This window comes from Sinocyclocheilus anshuiensis, unplaced genomic scaffold, assembly GCF_001515605.1.
Source record: "Sinocyclocheilus anshuiensis isolate Anshui unplaced genomic scaffold, SAMN03320099.WGS_v1.1 scaffold1603, whole genome shotgun sequence".
In the NCBI taxonomy this organism is placed as follows: Eukaryota; Metazoa; Chordata; class Actinopteri; order Cypriniformes; family Cyprinidae; genus Sinocyclocheilus; species Sinocyclocheilus anshuiensis.
Window position 1 is genome coordinate 154,163 of NW_015548282.1, and position 20,993 is coordinate 175,155.

The 20,993-nt window shown below is 33.7% G+C and overlaps 1 protein-coding gene across 1 annotated transcript in view; it reads right to left on the reverse strand.

Moving 5' to 3' along the window:
- LOC107655836 (rho GTPase-activating protein 39-like) overlaps window positions 1-20,993 on the reverse strand; it is a 32,186-nt gene that overhangs the window by 9,928 nt on the left and 1,265 nt on the right. Inside the window, exons 2-6 of the mRNA XM_016443421.1 lie at window positions 15,294-15,425; window positions 10,068-10,232; window positions 7,937-8,336; window positions 5,367-5,440; window positions 2,473-2,672 (exon numbers count right to left, since the gene is read on the reverse strand). Of these exons, the coding sequence (XP_016298907.1) occupies window positions 2,473-2,672; window positions 5,367-5,440; window positions 7,937-8,336; window positions 10,068-10,232; window positions 15,294-15,425 (971 nt within the window). The remainder of the gene's footprint in view (window positions 1-2,472; window positions 2,673-5,366; window positions 5,441-7,936; window positions 8,337-10,067; window positions 10,233-15,293; window positions 15,426-20,993) is intronic.

The window sequence follows — 20,993 nt, forward strand, 5'->3', positions numbered from 1 at the left end:
CCCATTTGTCAGTAAGAATTTTTTACTCATTTAAAACCCAATAAAATGTTATATGCTCACTTATTCTTTTCTATATTTTAATATGTACAGGTCAGAATAAGCATGTTATTTGAATTTTTACATAACTATAAGTGTTACACTGAATGACAATGGAACATTATTTCAACCAAATTTTGACATTTTATTCTTCAAAACCGTATTTGAACCCTTATATATTAGTGCTGTCAAATGATTAATCACGATTAATCGCATCCAACATAACGTTTTTGTTTACATAATATATGTGCGTGTACTGTGTATATTTATTATGTATATATAAATACACTCGCAAGCACGTATATATTTAAGAAAAATATGTTATATTTGTATATTAAATGTATATATTTTGTTTTACTTATTTTTTATTAACCAACATCATAACTACATTTTACAGAATGACAAAAAGAGTACAGAGCAAAGACAAGAAAAATAAATAAATAGATCAAAATAAGAAATTTGGAATAACAATACACCACTATAACGAAACCATCAAAACCAATAAACACATAACAACAGCCTTGGATGGGATCAAAATGTTCAATAACGACAAAGAGTTAACCAGCCAATCCATTCAAAAGGAAAAAAACAAAAAAAGGTGTTTAAAAGCTTCCACCCCATATCTCACCCAGCTCTTTCATTAAGGGTTTCCATTGTTCAGCAAACAGACTCATTCTGAGTCATAACATGTACGTTATTTTTTCCATCTCATAGATTTCTCTCACTGTCCGTAAGCATTCATCAAGAGTATAGGTGGCCTTCTTTAATTGTAATATTCTTCTTTGCTGAAACTAGGAGTATTCGTAGGAGGTACCTTCTCTTCTTCTCACTTTTTATTAAATCTGTCTTAACTCCCAAGATAGCTATTAAAGGGTCTCTGGGTAAATTAACTTGAAAATTTTTATTAATGAAACCAAATGCATTTGTCCAGTAAGGAACTAGAATAGGGCATTCCCAAAAGATGTGCGTATGCGTTTCTACTTGTTCTCCACACTCCCTCCAGCAGGCACTGGATTGACTTGAATTAAATTTGGCTACCATTTGGGGCATTCGAAAATTACGATTAGTCACCTTCCAATAGTATTCCCTCCAGATTCTACTACATGTTATTCTATGTGTTTCTACATGTATTTCAGCCCAATTCTCGTCAGATATCACTACCTTGAGCTCCCATTTGAATTTTATATAATCTGTGTTGTCCTTCTTCATGTCTTCCAGAGCCCTGTATATACAGCTAATTGGTCTAAGGGTCTTGTTACCATTCTGCACATTAATCAACAAAGTCTCAATTGCTGATGGGGTAGTTTTGAACATTTTCCAATTTGGATGTTTAAAAAGGAAACTTCGAATCTGGAGATACTTATAATTATTATACTTATATAACTTATTATACATACTTATATAACTTATACTAATTATACTTATAATATAACCACACCTAGATACTTAATCCCCTCTTTAGGCCATCTGAAAGAAAAGAAGGACTTTATCTGAGTTGTAATAAGAGTATTCATAGCTAGAGCTTCAGTTTTCCCAACATTGATTTTATAACCTGAATGTTTACCAAATTGGTTAATACATTCCATTAGTGTGGGGACCGAGTGTAATGGATCGGAAATATATACAATTACGTCATCTGCGTATAATGACACTTTATGTATCTCTCTTCCTACTCTTATTCCCTGAATGTCCGGGTTGCTCCTAACTATCTCAGCTAATGGCTCTATACAAAGGGCAAAAAGAAGAGGAGACAGTGGGCATCCCTGTCTCGTTCCCCGTTCAAGTGTAAAGGGTTGAGACAAACAACCATTAACCCTAACAATAGCTTGGGGAGCAGTGTACGGCAGCCTTATCCAATGAATAAAGTTAGGACCAAATCCGTATTTTTTTAACACTTTGAGCAGAAAACGCCATGACACTCGGTCAAAAGCCTTTTCAGCATCGAGCGCCAGTGCCATGCAAGGTATATTAAATGTATTTATATATAATATCTATTATATAAATATAAATATATAGATGTAAATGCATGTAAATATTTTCAAAATATATACTGTATGAGTGTGTATTTGTCACGTGTATGTTCCTGTTTGCCCTTATTTGGTTCTTCCTGTGTCCTCATTCCATGTTGAAATATTCTCCTGCGTCTCTTCGTTCCCTCCTCCCCGAGTGACCATGACAGTATTTATATATACATAATAAGTATACACACATATATTATGCAAACAAAAACTTTTATTTTGTATGCAATTAATCGTTTGACAGCACTAATATATATATGTGACCCTGGACTACAAAACCAGTCATAAGGGTCAATTTTTCGAAAGGATGCAATGCATCATGATATCGAACTGAAATGAATCGTTGACATGATAATCGTAATGGAATCCCATCGTGAAAGCAGTGAAGAGTCACACCCCTATAAGGCTGATGTCTGACCTGAAGATGCCCTCGGTCTGGTCTCCGTTCAGGTTCAGCACTTCCTCAGACAGGCGCGTCTGGACCCACGGCAGCTGCCTGTCGGGATAACGGTCCTTCTGGATCTCCATCACTTCCTCCAGAGACGAGCCGAACATGGAGGGCCGAAAGATGGCGTTACGAGCGTGAGCGATCTCCTCGATCGAGGGCTTGTTCAAACCCTGCGCACACAGACAGCAGAAAACAACTGAGAAAAGGAGTGTGGCTCTGTGCTGAAATCATCACAGTGCATGCTGGGATTGCGCAGTCTGCAGACGAGCTCCTACACATTATCCATTTCAACATGGAGACTTTTCCAGACTTCTGTATGTTTAACATCTGATAAACGGTTTTAAAATCCAGCTGTTACATATATGTTACATTCTGAAAATGTATGTTATTATGCTGCCAAATATTTAGCTCAAATTTCAGTGTGCGGCAATCTTAATAAAATTGCAGAGCTAAAATAAAAATAAATGCTTTCACACTTTCACTAACTGCATAGATTTTTAATTTAAAATTTAATAAATTTAAAAGTCTTAAAATAATTTTGTCAAAATAATAAAATATTACATTCACATTTTCACTGATTGCATACATATTACATATAAAAAAAATATTGTCACTGATTACATTTATTTAGAAAATATTTTAAATTTATAAGTTTTAAAATAATACTGTCAAAATAATAATAAATTAATACTAATTACATTCACATTTTTACTGATTTTTATATTTTAAAATCATAAGTTTAAAAATAATCTTGTTAAAATAATAAAATATTGATTACTGATTTTATATATATATATATATATATATATATATATATGTATGTGTGTATATATATATAAAAAAATCATATTATTTGTTTGAAAATAATATTGTCAGTGATTACATTTATTTAGAAAATTTTATTTTAAATTAATATTATAAGGTATACTGTAACAAAAATATAACTGATTACATTTATTTATAAAATATTATTTTCTAAATAATAGGATATGTTATACAGTATAATATATTTGCTCTACTATAAATTTACAGATGAAATAATTTCTTATTATTTATTTGCATAAAGAAAATACTTTGTCATGTTAAACAATCATTTGTTTTTTTTAGGAAACTCTCAATTTTTTATATTTGATCCATACTGTGCTTTTTCATACTTTTCCAGATCTGGAAATGACTAAAATGAAATCCCACACTAGGATCCCTGCCTTTTTACCTTTAATGTATGTGCATATGATGCCTTGAATGATCCCTATGTAGGCAGCACACTAGGTTTTGGAGCGGAGCCGTGGTGTGAAGCGGTAGCCTGCTGAGCGTCTGGCACAAACACACATTTACACACAAACTCCACTTACTGGCCGTTTGCAGCGACTGGAATCTCCACAGGCGACTGGCGTCACAAACGTTTACTTCACACCATAGATATGTACTGTATACGCTTCACACATGCACACACGAGCGTCTTTCACGCCAGGGAATACAAACACATGTGCGATGACACCCGTCCAGTGTTGCCAACTGTTTTCAATTGAAAATTCACTGATCTATATAAAGATGAACGTAGCTAAATTCGCTAAATCTAGCTACAAAGTAGCTAAATTGGCAACACTGCACCCATCATGCATCAGTGCTGTCAGCGCGTAAATCACCACACGGTTGTCTGAAACGCCGCTCGTCGTCATGGCAACGTCTCCAGGACGACTTTCGGAATTCTGGAAACTGAATGTTAATTAAAACCATTAAATAGCAGGCCAAACCAGCCAATTATCACATACGCCACATTAGAGCCCAAACACAGCAAACATGAACCAGACACGACTGAACATCAGAAACAATTCATTCAATGTAAAAACTAAAATACACTGTTAAAAAAACTATTTCAGTCTCTTTACTTCAAAATTTTGTTTAATTCAATGCATTGCACTGAATACATTTTAAATATTTTAAATTCATATTATTAGTTTTAAAATAATATTGTCAACATAATAATAAAATGATTTTGATTACATTCACGTTTTCACTGTCTGCATACATTTAAAATATTTAAAATATTTTAAATTCATATTATAATAAGTTTGAAAATAATATTGCCAAAATAATAATAAAAGTATACTGATTGCATTCAATGACTGCATACATTAAAATAATATTTAAAAAAATTAAATAATACTGATTACATTACAATCACATAATTGCATACATTTTAAATACTTTAAATTCATATAAGATTTGAAATAATACTGTCAAAATACAGTAATAGTAAAATAATACTGATTACATAAAAATTTTCACTGACCGTATGTTTCAAATATTTCAAATATTTGAAATGCATATTATAAGTTTTAAAGTAATAGTCAACATAATAAAATGATACTGATTACATTCACATTTTCACTGACTGCATATATTTTAAATATTTTAAATTCATATTATAACGTTTAAAGGTGACATATCATGAAAATCTGACTTTTCCAGGTTGTAAGTGCTATAATCAGGTCCCCGGTGCATCTACCAACCAAGGAAACGTGAAAAAGATTAACCCAGTAACTTTGTTTTGGTAAGTCTTTTTCTGAAAGCGTCTGAGAAAATGAGCACGTCTGATTTCGCTCTCTTGGTGACGTCACAAAGGGATCTCATTATAATATCACCGCCCCTTAATCTGTAAATTTCCACCCACGGCGCCGTTATTGTGTTTTCGCAAGCGACTTTTAAATTCATGTTATAAGTCTTAAAATAATATTGTCAAAATTTCATGTTTAACCGATTGTTACTTGCAGGTTCTTTGTCATTATTTGTGAAATTAACAAGCAGTTTCTGAGTAAAGAAACGTGTTTGAGTTGATGCTCTGATAAAGTAAAGTCACACACCTTCTTGGCTCCGGTGAGCGCAGCTTTCTGTAGTTTACGGTAACAGTATTTTGCATAGCTGCTAATCGCTACTCCTGCAACACAGAAACACAAGCAGACGTCAAATATAACGCACAACACACTCTCTGGATGAATCAGATTCAGATATTCAGTATCTTAAGAGCTTAATAATAACTGTTGCTTCTCGAGTAAATGTATCTCAAATTAAAATTAAAACGAAATATAAAAAATAAAATAAAATTCTAAATATTAACATTAATCAATGAATTAATATGAAATTATAATAGTATGTCAGTGATACTAAAATAACATTCGCACGTTTGCTCTTCTTTCAAAGTGAAAAAAAAAAATCTAAAAATGTGAGAATTTAGTCATTTTTATATTTTAAATACTTTAAAATCATAAAATATTATAAATGGAATATTACTAAACTAACTAACTAACTTACTAAATATGACTAACTATATCCTAAAAAATAAAAATAAAAACTTTATAAAACTGAAAACCTTTAAAACTTTACAATTATTATTTAATATAATTTATAAAAACTTGATCAAACTAAAAACCTTTAAAACTATTATTTAATAAAATGTAATATATTGAATATAATTTATATTATATAATTTTAGTTTATTATATCTCACGTATTTAACATTTAATACAAGCATATTTAAAAACAATAAATAAATAAAATGACAACAAAAACACAACAAAATGACTAAAACTTTATCTAAAATTAAAATTAAATTTGCAAAAATCAGTCAGTGATACTAAAATAACATTCGTATGTTTACTCTTCCTGCACAACCAAGTGAATTTATTCATTTTGATATTTTAAATACTTTAAAATCATATTATAAAATATTATAAATAAAATATTACTAAACTAACTTACTTAATATGACTAATTAAATCCTAAAATAAATAAATAAATTAAAACTAAAAACTTTATAAAACTAAAAAACTTTTTTAAAAATTTAATTTCTATTTAATATAATTTAATATATCTAATGTGATTTATATTGTATAATTTTATATTAATATATCTCAAATATTTAACATTTAATATAATACACATGTATATTGAAGAAAAAAAAAAACGAATAAAAATTACAACAAAAACACACAACAAAATGACTAAAACTTCAATAAAATGAAATAGGAGCAAAAATCAGTCAGTGATACTAAAATAACTTTCCTACGTTAAGTGAAAAAATGTCTAAAATCTGACTCTTCTGTGAGAATGTATTTATTTTGATAGTGTCTTCATTGCTTCTGTCCAGATTATAAACTATTAAGTGTGGTTTTATCAATCTGTAATGCAAAATAAAGGTTATTGGCTATTTAAAAAAAGTGATAGACTGCATTTTAAATATTTTAAATTCATATTATAAATAAAATATTACACATACAAATATATGAAATGTTTTAAATTCATGTAAGTCTTAAAATAATATTCTCAAAATTTCATGTTTATTGCAATGTGTTACTTGCCGTTTCTTCGTCAGTTTGTGAAATTGACTAGCAAATTCTGAGTAAAACTTCTATTTAATAAAAACTCAATTCAACTAAAACTAAATAAATTAAAACTAAAAACTGAAGTTAATAAATAGAAACTAAAAAAAATAAACAATGATAAAAAAATTACAAAATTAAAATGATAAAAACACAACAAAATTACTAAAACTTTAATTAAAATTAAAACACAAAATAATGAAAATTATATCAAATTTCAAAATATTAAAAAAGAAGTATAATATTACATCAGTGATAATAAAATAAAATGTACTCTTCCTTCACAGTGAAGTGAAAAAAATGTCAGAAAAAAAAACACATTACGTATTGAATATTTTAAATTCATATTATAAATAAAAATATATAAAATATTTTAAATTCATATTATAAGACTTGAAATAATGTCATAATTTCACGTTTAATGCAATGTGTTACTTGCCGTTTCTTCGTCAGTTTGTGAAATTGACTAGCAAATTCTGAGTAAAACTTCTATTTAATAAAAACTCAATTCAACTAAAACTAAATAAATTAAAACTAAAAACTGAAGTTAATAAATAGAAACTAAAAAAAATAAACAATGATAAAAAAATTACAAAATTAAAATGATAAAAACACAACAAAATTACTAAAACTTTAATTAAAATTAAAACACAAAATAATGAAAATTATATCAAATTTCAAAATATTAAAAAAGAAGTATAATATTACATCAGTGATAATAAAATAAAATGTACTCTTCCTTCACAGTGAAGTGAAAAAAATGTCAGAAAAAAAACACATTACGTATTGAATATTTTAAATTCATATTATAAATAAAAATATATAAAATATTTTAAATTCATATTATAAGACTTGAAATAATGTCATAATTTCACGTTTAATGCAATGTGTTACTTGCCGTTTTGTCATTGTTTGTGAAATTCACTAGTGATTTCTGAGTGAAAGCTGTTTTAACGTAAACCCTGCACCAATTTAGTTTGAGTTCGGCCGGATGCCAGATCAGCAGGAAATGCACGGATGGTTTAACAGGGTTTCTGGTGTCGGGTGTCTCGTACCCTTGGTGTCGTTGAGCGGGTCCATGTGTCTGTAGATGTAGCCCTCCAGGTAGCTGTGGAAGCGAGGCGTCGGGGGGAAGAAGGCCAGACAGATGGCCATGAGCTCCCAGCCTCTCTGGAGACTGTCGTAGCGGAAGTTCTCGGTGGTCTGTCGGCAGAGCTGGATGTAGAGCTCATCCCGCAGGCCCTGGCAGCTCCAGCCCCTCACCACCACCTCCAGAGCCACCACCAGCGGCTCGCCTTTGCCCCGCCGGTCACCCATGTAGCTCTGGATGAGTCTGAAGAGCTCCACGGCCTCGCGCTTCACCGTACGGTCCGTCGTCATGATCATGGGCTTCTTGATGGGCTCGCTGCTCCACGCCAGCATGTTGGCGATGGACACTTTCCTCCTGAACAGACCCTGGAAGACAGGAGCAATTTTAGTTTTAGTCATTTTGTTTTTAAATATTTTTACATTTAATTTTATATTTATTTTTTATTTTAATTATTTTTAATATTATTAAAATATTTTTTATTTTAGTTTTAGTCATTTTATTGTTTTTTTATTAGTTTTTAATAATATTTAGAATTCATTTTTATTTTTATATTTTACATTTTAATTTTACTTTTAAGTAAGTTTGTTTTATTTTGTCATTTTTTATTAGTTATTATTAATTTTTTAGTTCGTTTTTATTTGTATATTTTCCATTTTAATTTTAGTTTAGTAATTTTGTTTTTAAAATGTGGTAGTTCTGTATGTTGTTTCAGGGTTGGCATCATCTAGTATATTATAAAAATTTACTAAAACTAAAATTTATGTAATTTTGTTGCATATTTTTGTCTCTTTTATTAGTTTTGATTAATATTTTAAATTAGTTTATATGTTTTCCATTTAATTTTAGTTTTAGTAATTTTGCTGTGTATTTATGTAATTTTTTATTAGTTTTTAATAATATTTTGAAGTCATTTTTATTTTTATATTTTACATTTTAATATTAGTTTTAGTAATTTCGTTTTGTGTTTTTGTAATTTGTATTACTTGCTTCTAATATTTGAAACATTTTTTATGTTTTTATTTAAATTTTAGTTTTAGTAATTTTGTTGTTTTTGTATTTTTTTTTTGTTTTTATTAATATTTTGAATTAATTATAATTTTTATATTTTCCATTTTAATTTTAGTTTCAGTAATTTTGTTGCCTGTTTTTGTAATTTGTTTATAGTTTTTTTTATTACTTGTTATTAATACCATTTCGAATCAGTTTTTATTTTTATATTTCCCATTTTAATTTTTGTAATTTTGTTGCATGTTTTTGTCATTTTTATTAGTTTTTATTAATATTTTGAATTCATTTTAATTTTTATATTTTCCATTTTAGTTTGAGCAACTCTGTTGTGTGTTTTTGTTGTCCTTTTTATTAGTTTTATTAATATTTAGAATTTGTTTTTATTTTTTAATTTTCCATTTTAATTTTAGTAATTTTGTTGTGATAGAACAGTTTGTTGTGTCATTTTCATTAGTTTTTATGAATATTTTGTTACATTTTCAATATTTTGTTACATTTTTATGTTATATTTCAACCCTGTAAAGCCTGACATAAGAAATAATAGTCAGAAAAATCTAATTATTTAGAAATGGAACAGTTTACTGAACCTTCAGACAAAATATAAAAAAAAAATGTGTTTTATGTTTTGTATCATATTTGATACTTTTATGACTCATATAACATGATATAGTGAGAATATGGAGGAAAAATAGCTCAATTTTATTCAGAGACTGCAGCAAATATGCAATTTGCTGCAGATGCTGATATTTATACAATGAAATTCTGATGCTTGTGATGTAAATGAATGAGATCTTTATAACAGTACAGCAGATACTGACATAAAATGATATAAATATCAGTCATCGCTCTATATCTCCAATAATATATCTTAGTAACAAGAGATTTAAATGATCCAAACATATAATGCAATGCAATACAATGATGATTGAGAGATGAACAAATAAACGTTCCTCAAATGTCTGATGATCATATTTGTGAACTAAAAAGTAAAGCAAAATTTTGATCATGTTGATCATTTAGAGGCCAGATATTCACATATCATATATGAAACAGTCGGTTTCTAGGGTTTAATGGGTGTTTTGGTGTACCTGTGTGTGCTTGTTGAAGTGTTTGGACGCCCAGTTCTCGATGTCCGTCTCGGAGGACGGTTTGCGGAGCGTGAACTCTGGGAAGACACCGCAGCTCATGCTGGGCATCATGTTGCGGGCGTTACGACTGGCCTCGAACTGAGAACACGCTCCGAGATCCTCCGACTGGAAAGAAAGAAAACATTGTGTGCTGATGTTGAAGAGCAGCATTGAGAGCAGAGGAAGCACAGATGTTAAACCCGTCTCAGTCACAGGATCGGGTCAAGAGGAGACCGAGAGGAAATGAGTCAAGCACCAAAATAATGAGAACTACAACAACAGCAGGACTGCAGAAATACCTCCTTCAGGCAATTATACTATTATACAGTTTCAAATAATTCAAGCAGTTTCCTCCTGTGGCCTCAGTAACATCAGCGCTTATGAAACGCGCCGTGCAAAGTTAAACACAAGTTAAACAAAGTTAAAAACTCACAAATTATTAATAACATGGACCTGAGAAGACTTGTACATTTTCTGAAGAAGGGGGAAATTATAAATATAAATAAATCTATGTTTATCTATTGGATGATGCTGTTTAATTTTGCAAAAACATCATAGATCATGTTAAATTGAAATAAAGTTGACATTAAATTATAGAACACACAGATTTGCATATCTGAGTTGAAAACTGGTAAACAGCATTTTAAATAGCTACTTGTTTTAAGCTAAATATTAAAAAGTAGCAAAAAAAATTAATAAAAATAAACAGCAAGGTTTATGATTAAAACAAAAACAAAAAAGTGGCCAAATAAGAAAAAAACAAAACAAGAGGAATATAATAATAATAATAAATTCCAAAAAGTAATTAATAAATTGCTTTGAGTAAATGCATCTTGTTTGAAAGATGCAAAAAATACTGATTAAGATATATTTTTTTTGTAGTTAAAAATATTTTGCTTCAGAAAAAGATCACATAGTTTCTTGTTTTAAACATAAATATTAAAAAGTAGCAATAAAAAAAACTAAATGATAAATACAAATAAATAGCAAGGTTTATGATTAAGATAAAAAAAAAAAAATGCTATTGGGGTAAGAAAAAAAAGCAACAGGAATATAATAATAATAATATGTACATTTTCTACACAAATTATTATTATTATTATTATTATTATTATTGTTGTTGTTGTTGTTATTATTACTATTATTCCAAAAAGGTAATTAATAATTAGCTTTGAGTAAATGCATCTTGTTTGTGAATTGTTCAGTTGCTATGTGAATCATTTATTGACATGAATCGCGCAAACAAACTGATTGACTGTATTTCAGTGTGACTGTGTTGTCATAAAGGTTTGAGGAGGTTCAGCTCTGATGATTGTGGAGTGTTTCATGGAAGGTGTTTGACTTCAGCTGTGTGTAAAGACCATGAGATCATGTGGGACAGTCTGTCCTTGCTTCTTCCTGAATGACTTCATATTCTTGGCTCCAGAAATACAGTTCATTTGAGCAAGCAATTATCGTTGCTAATGACTCCTGTGAGTCTGCTGAGCATCATAATGAACATCTGAACACTGTGAGCTCAGAGCGTTCAGTGTGTGTGTGTGTGTGTGTGTGTGTCATCATGTAGTGTTTGAGCTCCAGACACAAATGAGTCCCCTAATCATGTGAGTGATCAGAAAACAGGTGGACAAAATGTGCAAAATGTCCTAGCAACTGCATAGCAACACTCTAAAAACTTACGCAGAGCATCCTAGCAACTGCATAGCAACACTCTAAAAACTTACCCAGAGCATCCTAGCAACTGCATAGCAACACTCTAAAAACTTACCCAGAACACCCTAGCAACTGCATAGCAACACTATAAAACCTCTTATAACGCCCTAGCAACTTCATTGCAACACTCCAAAAACGTACCCAGAACACCCTAGCAACTGCATAGCAACACTCTAAAAACTTAGCTAGAACACCATAGCAACTGCATAGCAAGTTAGCAACACTTTAAAAACTTACCCAGAACACCCTAGCAACTGCATAGCAACACTTTAAAAACTTACCCAGAACACCCTAGCAACTGCATAGCAAGTTAGCAACACTTTAAAAACTTACCCAGAACACCCTAGCAACTGCATAGCAACACTATAAAACCTCTCATAAAGCCCTAGCAACTTCATAGCAACACTTTAAAAACTTACCTAGAACACCCTAGCAACTGCATAACAACACTATAAAACCTCTCACAACGCCCTAGCAACTGCATAGCAACACTATAAAACCTCTCATAAAGCCCTAGCAACTGCATAGCTACAGTCTAAAAACTTACCCAGAACACCCTAGCAACTGCATAACAACACTAAAAAACCTCTCATAACGCCCTAGCAACTTCATAGCAACACTTTAAAAACTTACCCAGAACACCCTAGCAACTGCATAGCAACACTATAAAACCTCTCATAAAGCCCTAGCAACTTCATAGAAACACTTTAAAAACTTACCTAGAACACCTTAGCAACAGCATAACAACACTATAAAACCTCTCATAACGCCCTAGCAACTGCATAGCAACACTATAAAACCTCTCATAAAGCCCTAGCAACTGCATAGCTACAGTCTAAAAACTTACCCAGAACACCCTAGCAACTGCATAACAACACTAAAAAACCTCTCATAACGCCCTAGCAACTTCATAGCAACACTTTAAAAACTTACCCAGAACACCCTAGCAACTGCATAGCAACACTATAAAACCTCTCATAACGCCCTAGCAACTTCATAGCAACACTTTAAAAACTTACCCAGAACACCCTAGCAACTGCATAGCAACACTATAAAACCTCTCATAACGCCCTAGCAACTTCATAGCAACACTTTAAAAACTTACCCAGAACACCCTAGCAACTGCATAGCAACACTATAAAACCTCTCATAACGCCCTAGCAACTTCATAGCAACACTTTAAAAACTTACCCAGAACACCCTAGCAACTGCATAGCAACACTATAAAACCTCTCATAAAGCCCTAGCAACTTCATAGCAACAGTTTAAAAACTTACCTAGAACACCCTAGCAACTGCATAACAACACTATAAAACCTCTCACAATGCCCTAGCAACTGCATAGCAACACTATAAAACCTCTCATAAAGCCCTAGCAACTGCATAGCTACAGTCTAAAAACTTACCCAGAACACCCTAGCAACTGCATGACAACACTATAAAACCTCTCATAATGCCCTAGCAACTTCATAGCAACACTTTAAAAACTTACCCAGAACACCCTAGCAACTGCATAACAACACTCTAAAAACTTCCCCAGAACACCCTAGCAACTGCATAGCAACACTCTAAAAACGTACCCGGAACACCCTAGCAACTGCATGGCAACAGTCTAAAAACTTACCCAGAACACCCTAGCAACTGCATGACAACACTATAAAACCTCTCATAATGCCCTAGCAACTTCATAGCAACACTTTAAAAACTTACCCAGAACACCTTAGCAACTGCATAACAACACTCTAAAAACTTCCCCAGAACACCCTAGCAACTGCATAGCAACACTCTAAAAACGTACCCGGAACACCCTAGCAACTGCATGGCAACAGTCTAAAAACGTACCCAGAACACCCTTAGCAACTGCATGGCAACAGTCTAAAAACGTACCCAGAACACCCTTAGCAATTGCAAAGCAACACTTTGTTGTTGGGGTAAGAAAAATAAACTCTGACAAGCTTAAAAAAATAACAAATATAAAAATAATAACAGAAAAACCATACCAAAAAAAAAGTAATTAATAATTAGCTTCTTGAGTAAATACATCTTGTTTGAAAGATGCAAAAAATACTGATTAAGAAAATATTTTTTGTAATAATTAATTATTTTAAAGTAAGATTTTGAGGGGAAATGTGTTTGAAAATGATCACAAAGCAACAAATCCTAACAGTCCTAAAACAGGCTTCAATTTCTTTATGCACAATATGATTTCTGACTCTTATCTTTGGATTTTAGGTGTGGAATGTGGTGATGTGTCACGTGTGGCCGTGTGTTGGTGATGTGAGTGTGATGCCCTACATAAGCATGACGACCACTCTTCAAACTGAACATGCTGAAATATTGATGTGGAACAGCAGGGCTTGTCTGTCAGTGTGAGTGTGAGTGTGTGATCTGCTGTACGAACACACTGAAACAGCCTAAAACCTCCCAGAAAACACTGCAAATGGAAAAACATCGCAAACACCTTCCAGAGACACAAACCGCCCTGAAGAGTTGCTAGGCTAGGGTGTCCTGGGAGGGTTTTTAGAGTGTTGCTATGCAGTTGCTAGGGCATTCTGAATGGTTTTTAAGATCGTTGCTATGCAGTTGCTAGGGCGTTCTGGGAGGTTTCTAGATCATTGCTACGCAGTTGCTAGGCTGTTCTGGACGGTTTCTTGATGGTTGCTATGCAGTTGCTAGGGCATACTGGCCGTTTTTTTAAGAGCGTTGCTATGCCGTTGCTAGGGCGTACTGGCCAGTTTTTAAGAGTGTTGCTACGCAGTTGATAGGCTGCTCGGGCTGGTTTTTAGAGTGTTGCTATGCACAGTTGCTAGGCTGTTCTAGCTGGTTTTCAGACTGTTGCTATGCAGTTGCTAGGGTGTTCTAGCTGGTGTTTAAGAGCGTTGCTATGCAGTTGCTTGGCTGTTCCGGCTGGTTTTTAAGGCCGTTGCTATGCAGTTGCTAGGCTGTTCTGGCTGGTTTTTAAGGGTGTTGCTATGCAGTTGCTAGGCTGTTCCGGCTGGTTTTTAGGAGTGTTGCTATGCAGTTGCTAGGGTGTACTGGCCGGTTTTTAAGAGCGTTGCTATGCAGTTGCTAGGCTGTTATGGCTGGTTTTTAAGAATGTTGCTATGCAGTTGCTAGGCTGTTCTGGCTGATTTTTAAGAGCGTTGCTATGCAGTTGCTTGGCTGTTCCGGCTGGTTTTTAGGACTGTTGCTATGCAGTTGCTAGGGCACTCTGGGAGGTTTTGAGATTATTGTCTGAGCTGCATGTTTTTATTTGGGAATCATCATTAATGTTGAGGGTTTGTGTGACTGTTTGTCTTACAGCATTTCCTGTCTGTCTCCATTATTATCCGCAAATAGAGCAGAACCTAAAAATCCCTCCAAGGAAACACTCACAGCATTTAGCTTGCGAGATCAGCTCAGCTCAGCCCGATATCTTCAGAACAAAGATATGACTGGTTGGGTAACAAGCGTCTGAGGGTCAGCCGTCCCAATTAACCTCACTGGCAGTGTTCAGGCCTGATTCTGGACTCATTATATTGGGCTGAAAGAGCTCAGAGTTCAGCTCATCAGAGGATTCCAACTCATTCACCTCAGCACCAATGTGTCCAAAAAACTTCTTATTACGCAGCTGAAAATTGCAAAAACAGAGCACTGACATCATAACACATAATCAGAAAACATGATTGGAGTTCATTGCTGTTAATTAAACAGTGAAGAAGTGCGTCTAATGTATAATAAAGCCACAGTTCCTTGAGCATTTACTTTCCCTCATGCCTCAGAAAACTTGAGCTCCTGTAGTGCATTCCTCTGTATCTCACATTCATAACATTCTATTCCACCCTAATCACCATTTCATTAAAACAGCGATTCTCAAAGTTTTTTCAGTCGATTCCCTTTGAGCTAAAACATTTACGTGAAATAACCCTGAGATTTAAAGTTCATATTTCAATAACACATTCACATGTTCATAGTTCTCTGATGTTGGTTAATGGTCACATGATAAGGGGGGGTAAACACATTTTTCATCATTTTTAGTAAGAGTATTTTTAAAGTGTTCCTATGCAGTTGTTAAGGTGTTCTGAGTGGTTTTGCAGAGTGTTGCTATGCAGTTTCTAAGGCTTTCTTGGTGTTTTTTTTTTGAGAGTTGCTATGCAGTTGCTAGGGCATTCTGGCCATTTTTTCGAGTGTTGCTATGCAGTTTCTAGGGCGTTATAGAAGGTTTTTAAAGCATTGCTATGCAGTTGCTAGGGTGCTTTACTGTTTCGTGCCAAAAGAGCTCTGTATCTCCAAATTTGTGATCTCCTGGTTTTTAGACTTGTTGCTATGCAGTTGCTAGGGTGTTCTTGGAGGTTTTTAGAGCGTTGCTATGCAGTTTAAAGTAAGATTTTGAGGGGAAATGTGTTTGAAAATGATCACAAAGCAACAAATCCTAACAGTCCTAAAACAGGCTTCAATTTCTTTATGCACAATATGATTTCTGACTCTTATCTTTGGATTTTAGGTGTGGAATGTGGTGATGTGTCACGTGTGGCCGTGTGTTGGTGATGTGAGTGTGATGCCCTACATAAGCATGACGACCACTCTTCAAACTGAACATGCTGAAATATTGATGTGGAACAGCAGGGCTTGTCTGTCAGTGTGAGTGTGAGTGTGTGATCTGCTGTACGAACACACTGAAACAGCCTAAAACCTCCCAGAAAACACTGCAAATGGAAAAACATCGCAAACACCTTCCAGAGACACAAACCGCCCTGAAGAGTTGCTAGGCTAGGGTGTCCTGGGAGGGTTTTTAGAGTGTTGCTATGCAGTTGCTAGGGCATTCTGAATGGTTTTTAAGATCGTTGCTATGCAGTTGCTAGGGCGTTCTGGGAGGTTTCTAGATCATTGCTACGCAGTTGCTAGGCTGTTCTGGACGGTTTCTTGATGGTTGCTATGCAGTTGCTAGGGCATACTGGCCGTTTTTTTAAGAGCGTTGCTATGCCGTTGCTAGGGCGTACTGGCCAGTTTTTAAGAGTGTTGCTACGCAGTTGATAGGCTGCTCGGGCTGGTTTTTAGAGTGTTGCTATGCACAGTTGCTAGGCTGTTCTAGCTGGTTTTCAGACTGTTGCTATGCAGTTGCTAGGGCATTCTGGCCATTTTTTCGAGTGTTGCTATGCAGTTTCTAGGGCGTTATAGAAGGTTTTTAAAGCATTGCTATGCAGTTGCTAGGGTGCTTTACTGTTTCGTGCCAAAAGAGCTCTGTATCTCCAAATTTGTGATCTCCTGGTTTTTAGACTTGTTGCTATGCAGTTGCTAGGGTGTTCTTGGAGGTTTTTAGAGCGTTGCTATGCAGTTACTAGGGGGTTCTGGTCAGCTTTTAGAGCTTTGTTATGCAGTTGCTAGGGCATTACAGAAGGATTTTAAATCATTGCAGTTGCTAGGGTGCTTTACTGTTTCGCGGCAAAAGAGTTCTGTATCTCCAAATTTGTGATCTCCTGGTTTTTAGACTGTTGCTATGCAGTTGCTAGGACGTTCTGGAAGGTTTTTAGATTGTTGCTATGCATCTTTCAATGCGTGTCTGGTGGGATCTTGCATCTGTTTTATGGTCCAGAAAGTAAAAATGGTGCATTTGATTACTTATTAAAGGGGTCATATGATGTTGCTAAAAAGAACATTATTTTGTGTATTTGGTGTAATGAAATGAATAAAATTGAAGATTTTACTATTTATAAAATCTAAATTTTACTATTTATTAAAGGGATTATACAATGAAAAGTAAAATAAAATAGATTCAATAAAATATGAACATTTATTATTTTTATTTGATATTCTTTAATTATTATTTTATTTTAACTTTATGGTATGAATTTTTAATTTCCCTTTAATAAATAGTTATTTATTATTATTATAAAAAGTAAGTCTATAAATAAGAGTTTATTTAATATTTATTAAAGGGACATATCATGAAAAGTAAAATAAAATAAAACAAAACAAAACAAAACAAAAGTAAATTCAAATACAAACATTTATTTTAAAGAAAAAATTCACCTCTTTATTTTGTTTTACTATATGATATTGCCCCTTTAATACACATACAATAAATAAAAAAATCTTATTATTAAACGAGGAAACAAGATTTAATAATAAGATTTACTATTTATTAAAAGGGCCACATCATGAAAAGTAAAATAAAAAATATAATCCTTTATTTTGAAAAAATAAATACATAATGCACTGTAGACATTTCTTAACCTTCAGATCTCATAACTCATTTTCCAGTGCAAAAAGTCAGTTTATTACAACTAAGATGTTAAAATGTCTTGTTCTGAAATGATCACAAACCTCTTTACTTCTTAAGTGTGATGAATTTCCAAGTACAACGATATTCAATGAGGCGAAAAAAGGACTGAGTGGGATTTTATCTATGAGGAATTGACTGCATGATAAAAAGTGTCTCTATTTAATAAGAGGGACTGATGACATCAGATGAAAAAAATCATTTCAGAGTATTTTGATGAAAATGTTGGGTTTGTTCAAATCACTAACAGTGACTATAGCAATAATATTAGTGATGTTTGACCACTTAAAATCTCAATCCTTCAAGCCTTTCAAGGGCATTTTTTTAAAGATCTAAATCTAAGAGTCTGTGAGTTTAAAGCACACAAAAAAGGCCTCTGAGCGATCAAGAAAAGAAGTGTGTAAAATCAATTCAGCACTTGGCCACCACGGCCCTCTGAAGGCTCCCCATGACCAGACTGGATTACACAGCCAAGTGTGTGTGTGTGTGTGTGTGTGTGTGTGTGTGTTCACTTATTTAGTAGCCGGATTAAAACTCTGAACACAAGAAACTTATCTCTCACTCCGTCTCTCTCTCGAGCAAGAGACCCACTACAAAGTGAGCAGTGTTTTCCTCTGGATATTAATTATTCATGCATATCCGACCTTCAAATCAATTTACACATTCTATGTCTCTCTCTTCTTTCATTTCCTCGGCCTCCTCCTCCTCCTCCTCTGTCACACGAAATCATTTCACGACCCTCCCTTCCTTGTCCTCACGTTCCTCATGGGTTGAAACTATTTAAGTGTGACAACGTTGGAATATTAAATCTAAAAAACAGCTTGAAGCGTTATATGCATGTGTTCTTCAATCTTACCTTTTCTTCCATTAATTTTTTAATGCACATGCAAATTCGTCAATATCTCTCACTATTAAGCGGCAAGCCATCCGGCATTAACCGTGCAAATGTCTTCCAGCTCACCAACCGCCCACTTCTCTCGGGTTTCCGGAAAGATTGCAGCAATTAAATGCACTGAGTCTGTGGCTTTAATGGAAGCATACTGCATCATTTCATAACCTCAGAGCTCATGGTAGGTCTGTCTGGAAAGGTTATACTCTTATGGCTAAAACTAAATACTTCTCTAGGAACAAAAAATAATTTTCTTACACACTATAATACTATACATGCTGTTTTTGCAGTGTACAATATGTACGTATTCTCTGTACATCATGTTGATTTTCTGTATGCATCGCATAGAGCGCAACAGTCTGAAAATCCCATTCAATGAAAAAAATGATTTTCTTAAAGGGGTCATATGATGTGATTTCAAGTTTTCCTTTCTCTTTGGAGTGTTACAAGCTGTGCATAGATAAGATCCCTAAAGTTGCACAGACTAAAGTCTCAAACCCAAAGAGATATTCTTTATAAAAGTTAAGACTGGTCCACGCCCTCCTAAAGCGCCTCATTTAAACACGCCCCCACATGTCTACGTCACTGTGTGGGAAGATTTGCATAACACCGCCCAAATGTTCACGCAAAGAAAGAAGGCGTAACTTTATTGTTGCTGCCACCACCGCCGCCATGTCGTGAAGACACTGTTTCGTTGTGAAAGCTAAACTACTTTGTTTGGTCTTCCAAAAGAGGACACGACTAGAAATCAGTGGTTAAGTTGTATTTACAACACTGTTCCAGAACAGTTCAACCCAAATATTCAGATGTGTGCAGCACATTTTATGGAGGACTGTTTCCTGATCCTGGAAGAGTAGACTACAATGACGGCTGCTCTGACTCACAGACTGTAAGTACGTTTTCATTTAAAGGATTTGCCACTGATGATTCAAACGCGAGTTTTGGAATGGTCCTGCAAGAAAAAGACAAGACCCACAAATCCGTGGCTACAGAACAGAAGAATATGAACGCAATGCACAAAGTCTCTAGTTAAGCGTTTTCCTCCTGTAGAAAAACATAAACACTTAACATGGAACTTAGTCTACATAACTCATATACAGGCAAGCAGGTGAGCCCAAAACTGTGAGCACAGTTTCGCGTTAAGCGTTTTTCCATATAGAATAAACTGTCTACAGCTCTTTTATATCATTGTCTTTGTCCATACAAGACATATAGGCTACTGAATTGTCTTTATCATCCGTTATTATGCCACATTAAGCGTTTTGCTTTATGGGAGGACAAGTGAAAGTTTGCGCATTGTGTTCATGGCCATCTGCCTGCCTTGTAGTACATTAAATAATAACTACATATTGAATTTGATCTTTTAATTGCACTTAATCTTAATACATTAAGCCATGTTAAGTGTTTATGTTTTTCTACAGGAGGAAAACACTTAACAAGAGACTTTGCGCATTGCGTTAATATTCTGCTGTTCTGTGGCGACGGATTTGCGGGTCTTGTCTTTTTCTTGCAGGACCCTGTATGTTATAGTAGACTAAATTGGTTTTAATCATTAAATCACCACCACAGCGTCTTGTCTCCATTGGATTTGCGGGTCTTGTCTTTTTCTTGCAGGACCATTGTACTAAATACTTATACTTGTATAGCACTTTCATTAGTTTTAATAAGTATTGCTTTTTATTTCTCCTCTTTCCTATTACTTGTTTCGCATCTGTTTCAGTTTTTAATAACCATTTCTTACTATGTGTAAGTTGATGTTTTTTAGCATGTGTGTGTTTGGCTCAGTGTTATTTTTTAGGATTACTGATAAACTACTACTACAATTGATTGCTTCTGTTGTCGCTTTGGATAAAAGCCTCTAATAAATGACTAAATAAAATAAAATAATCGTTTAATCACCACCACAGCGTCTTGTCTCCATTGGCAACACGCACGATTTGTGTCGATTGCAAGTGACGTCGCAGGTGTCGGAGAGTGCAAGTGGCGATTGCAAGTGACTTCGTAATTTAGTTTCTTTTTTCTTGTCTTCA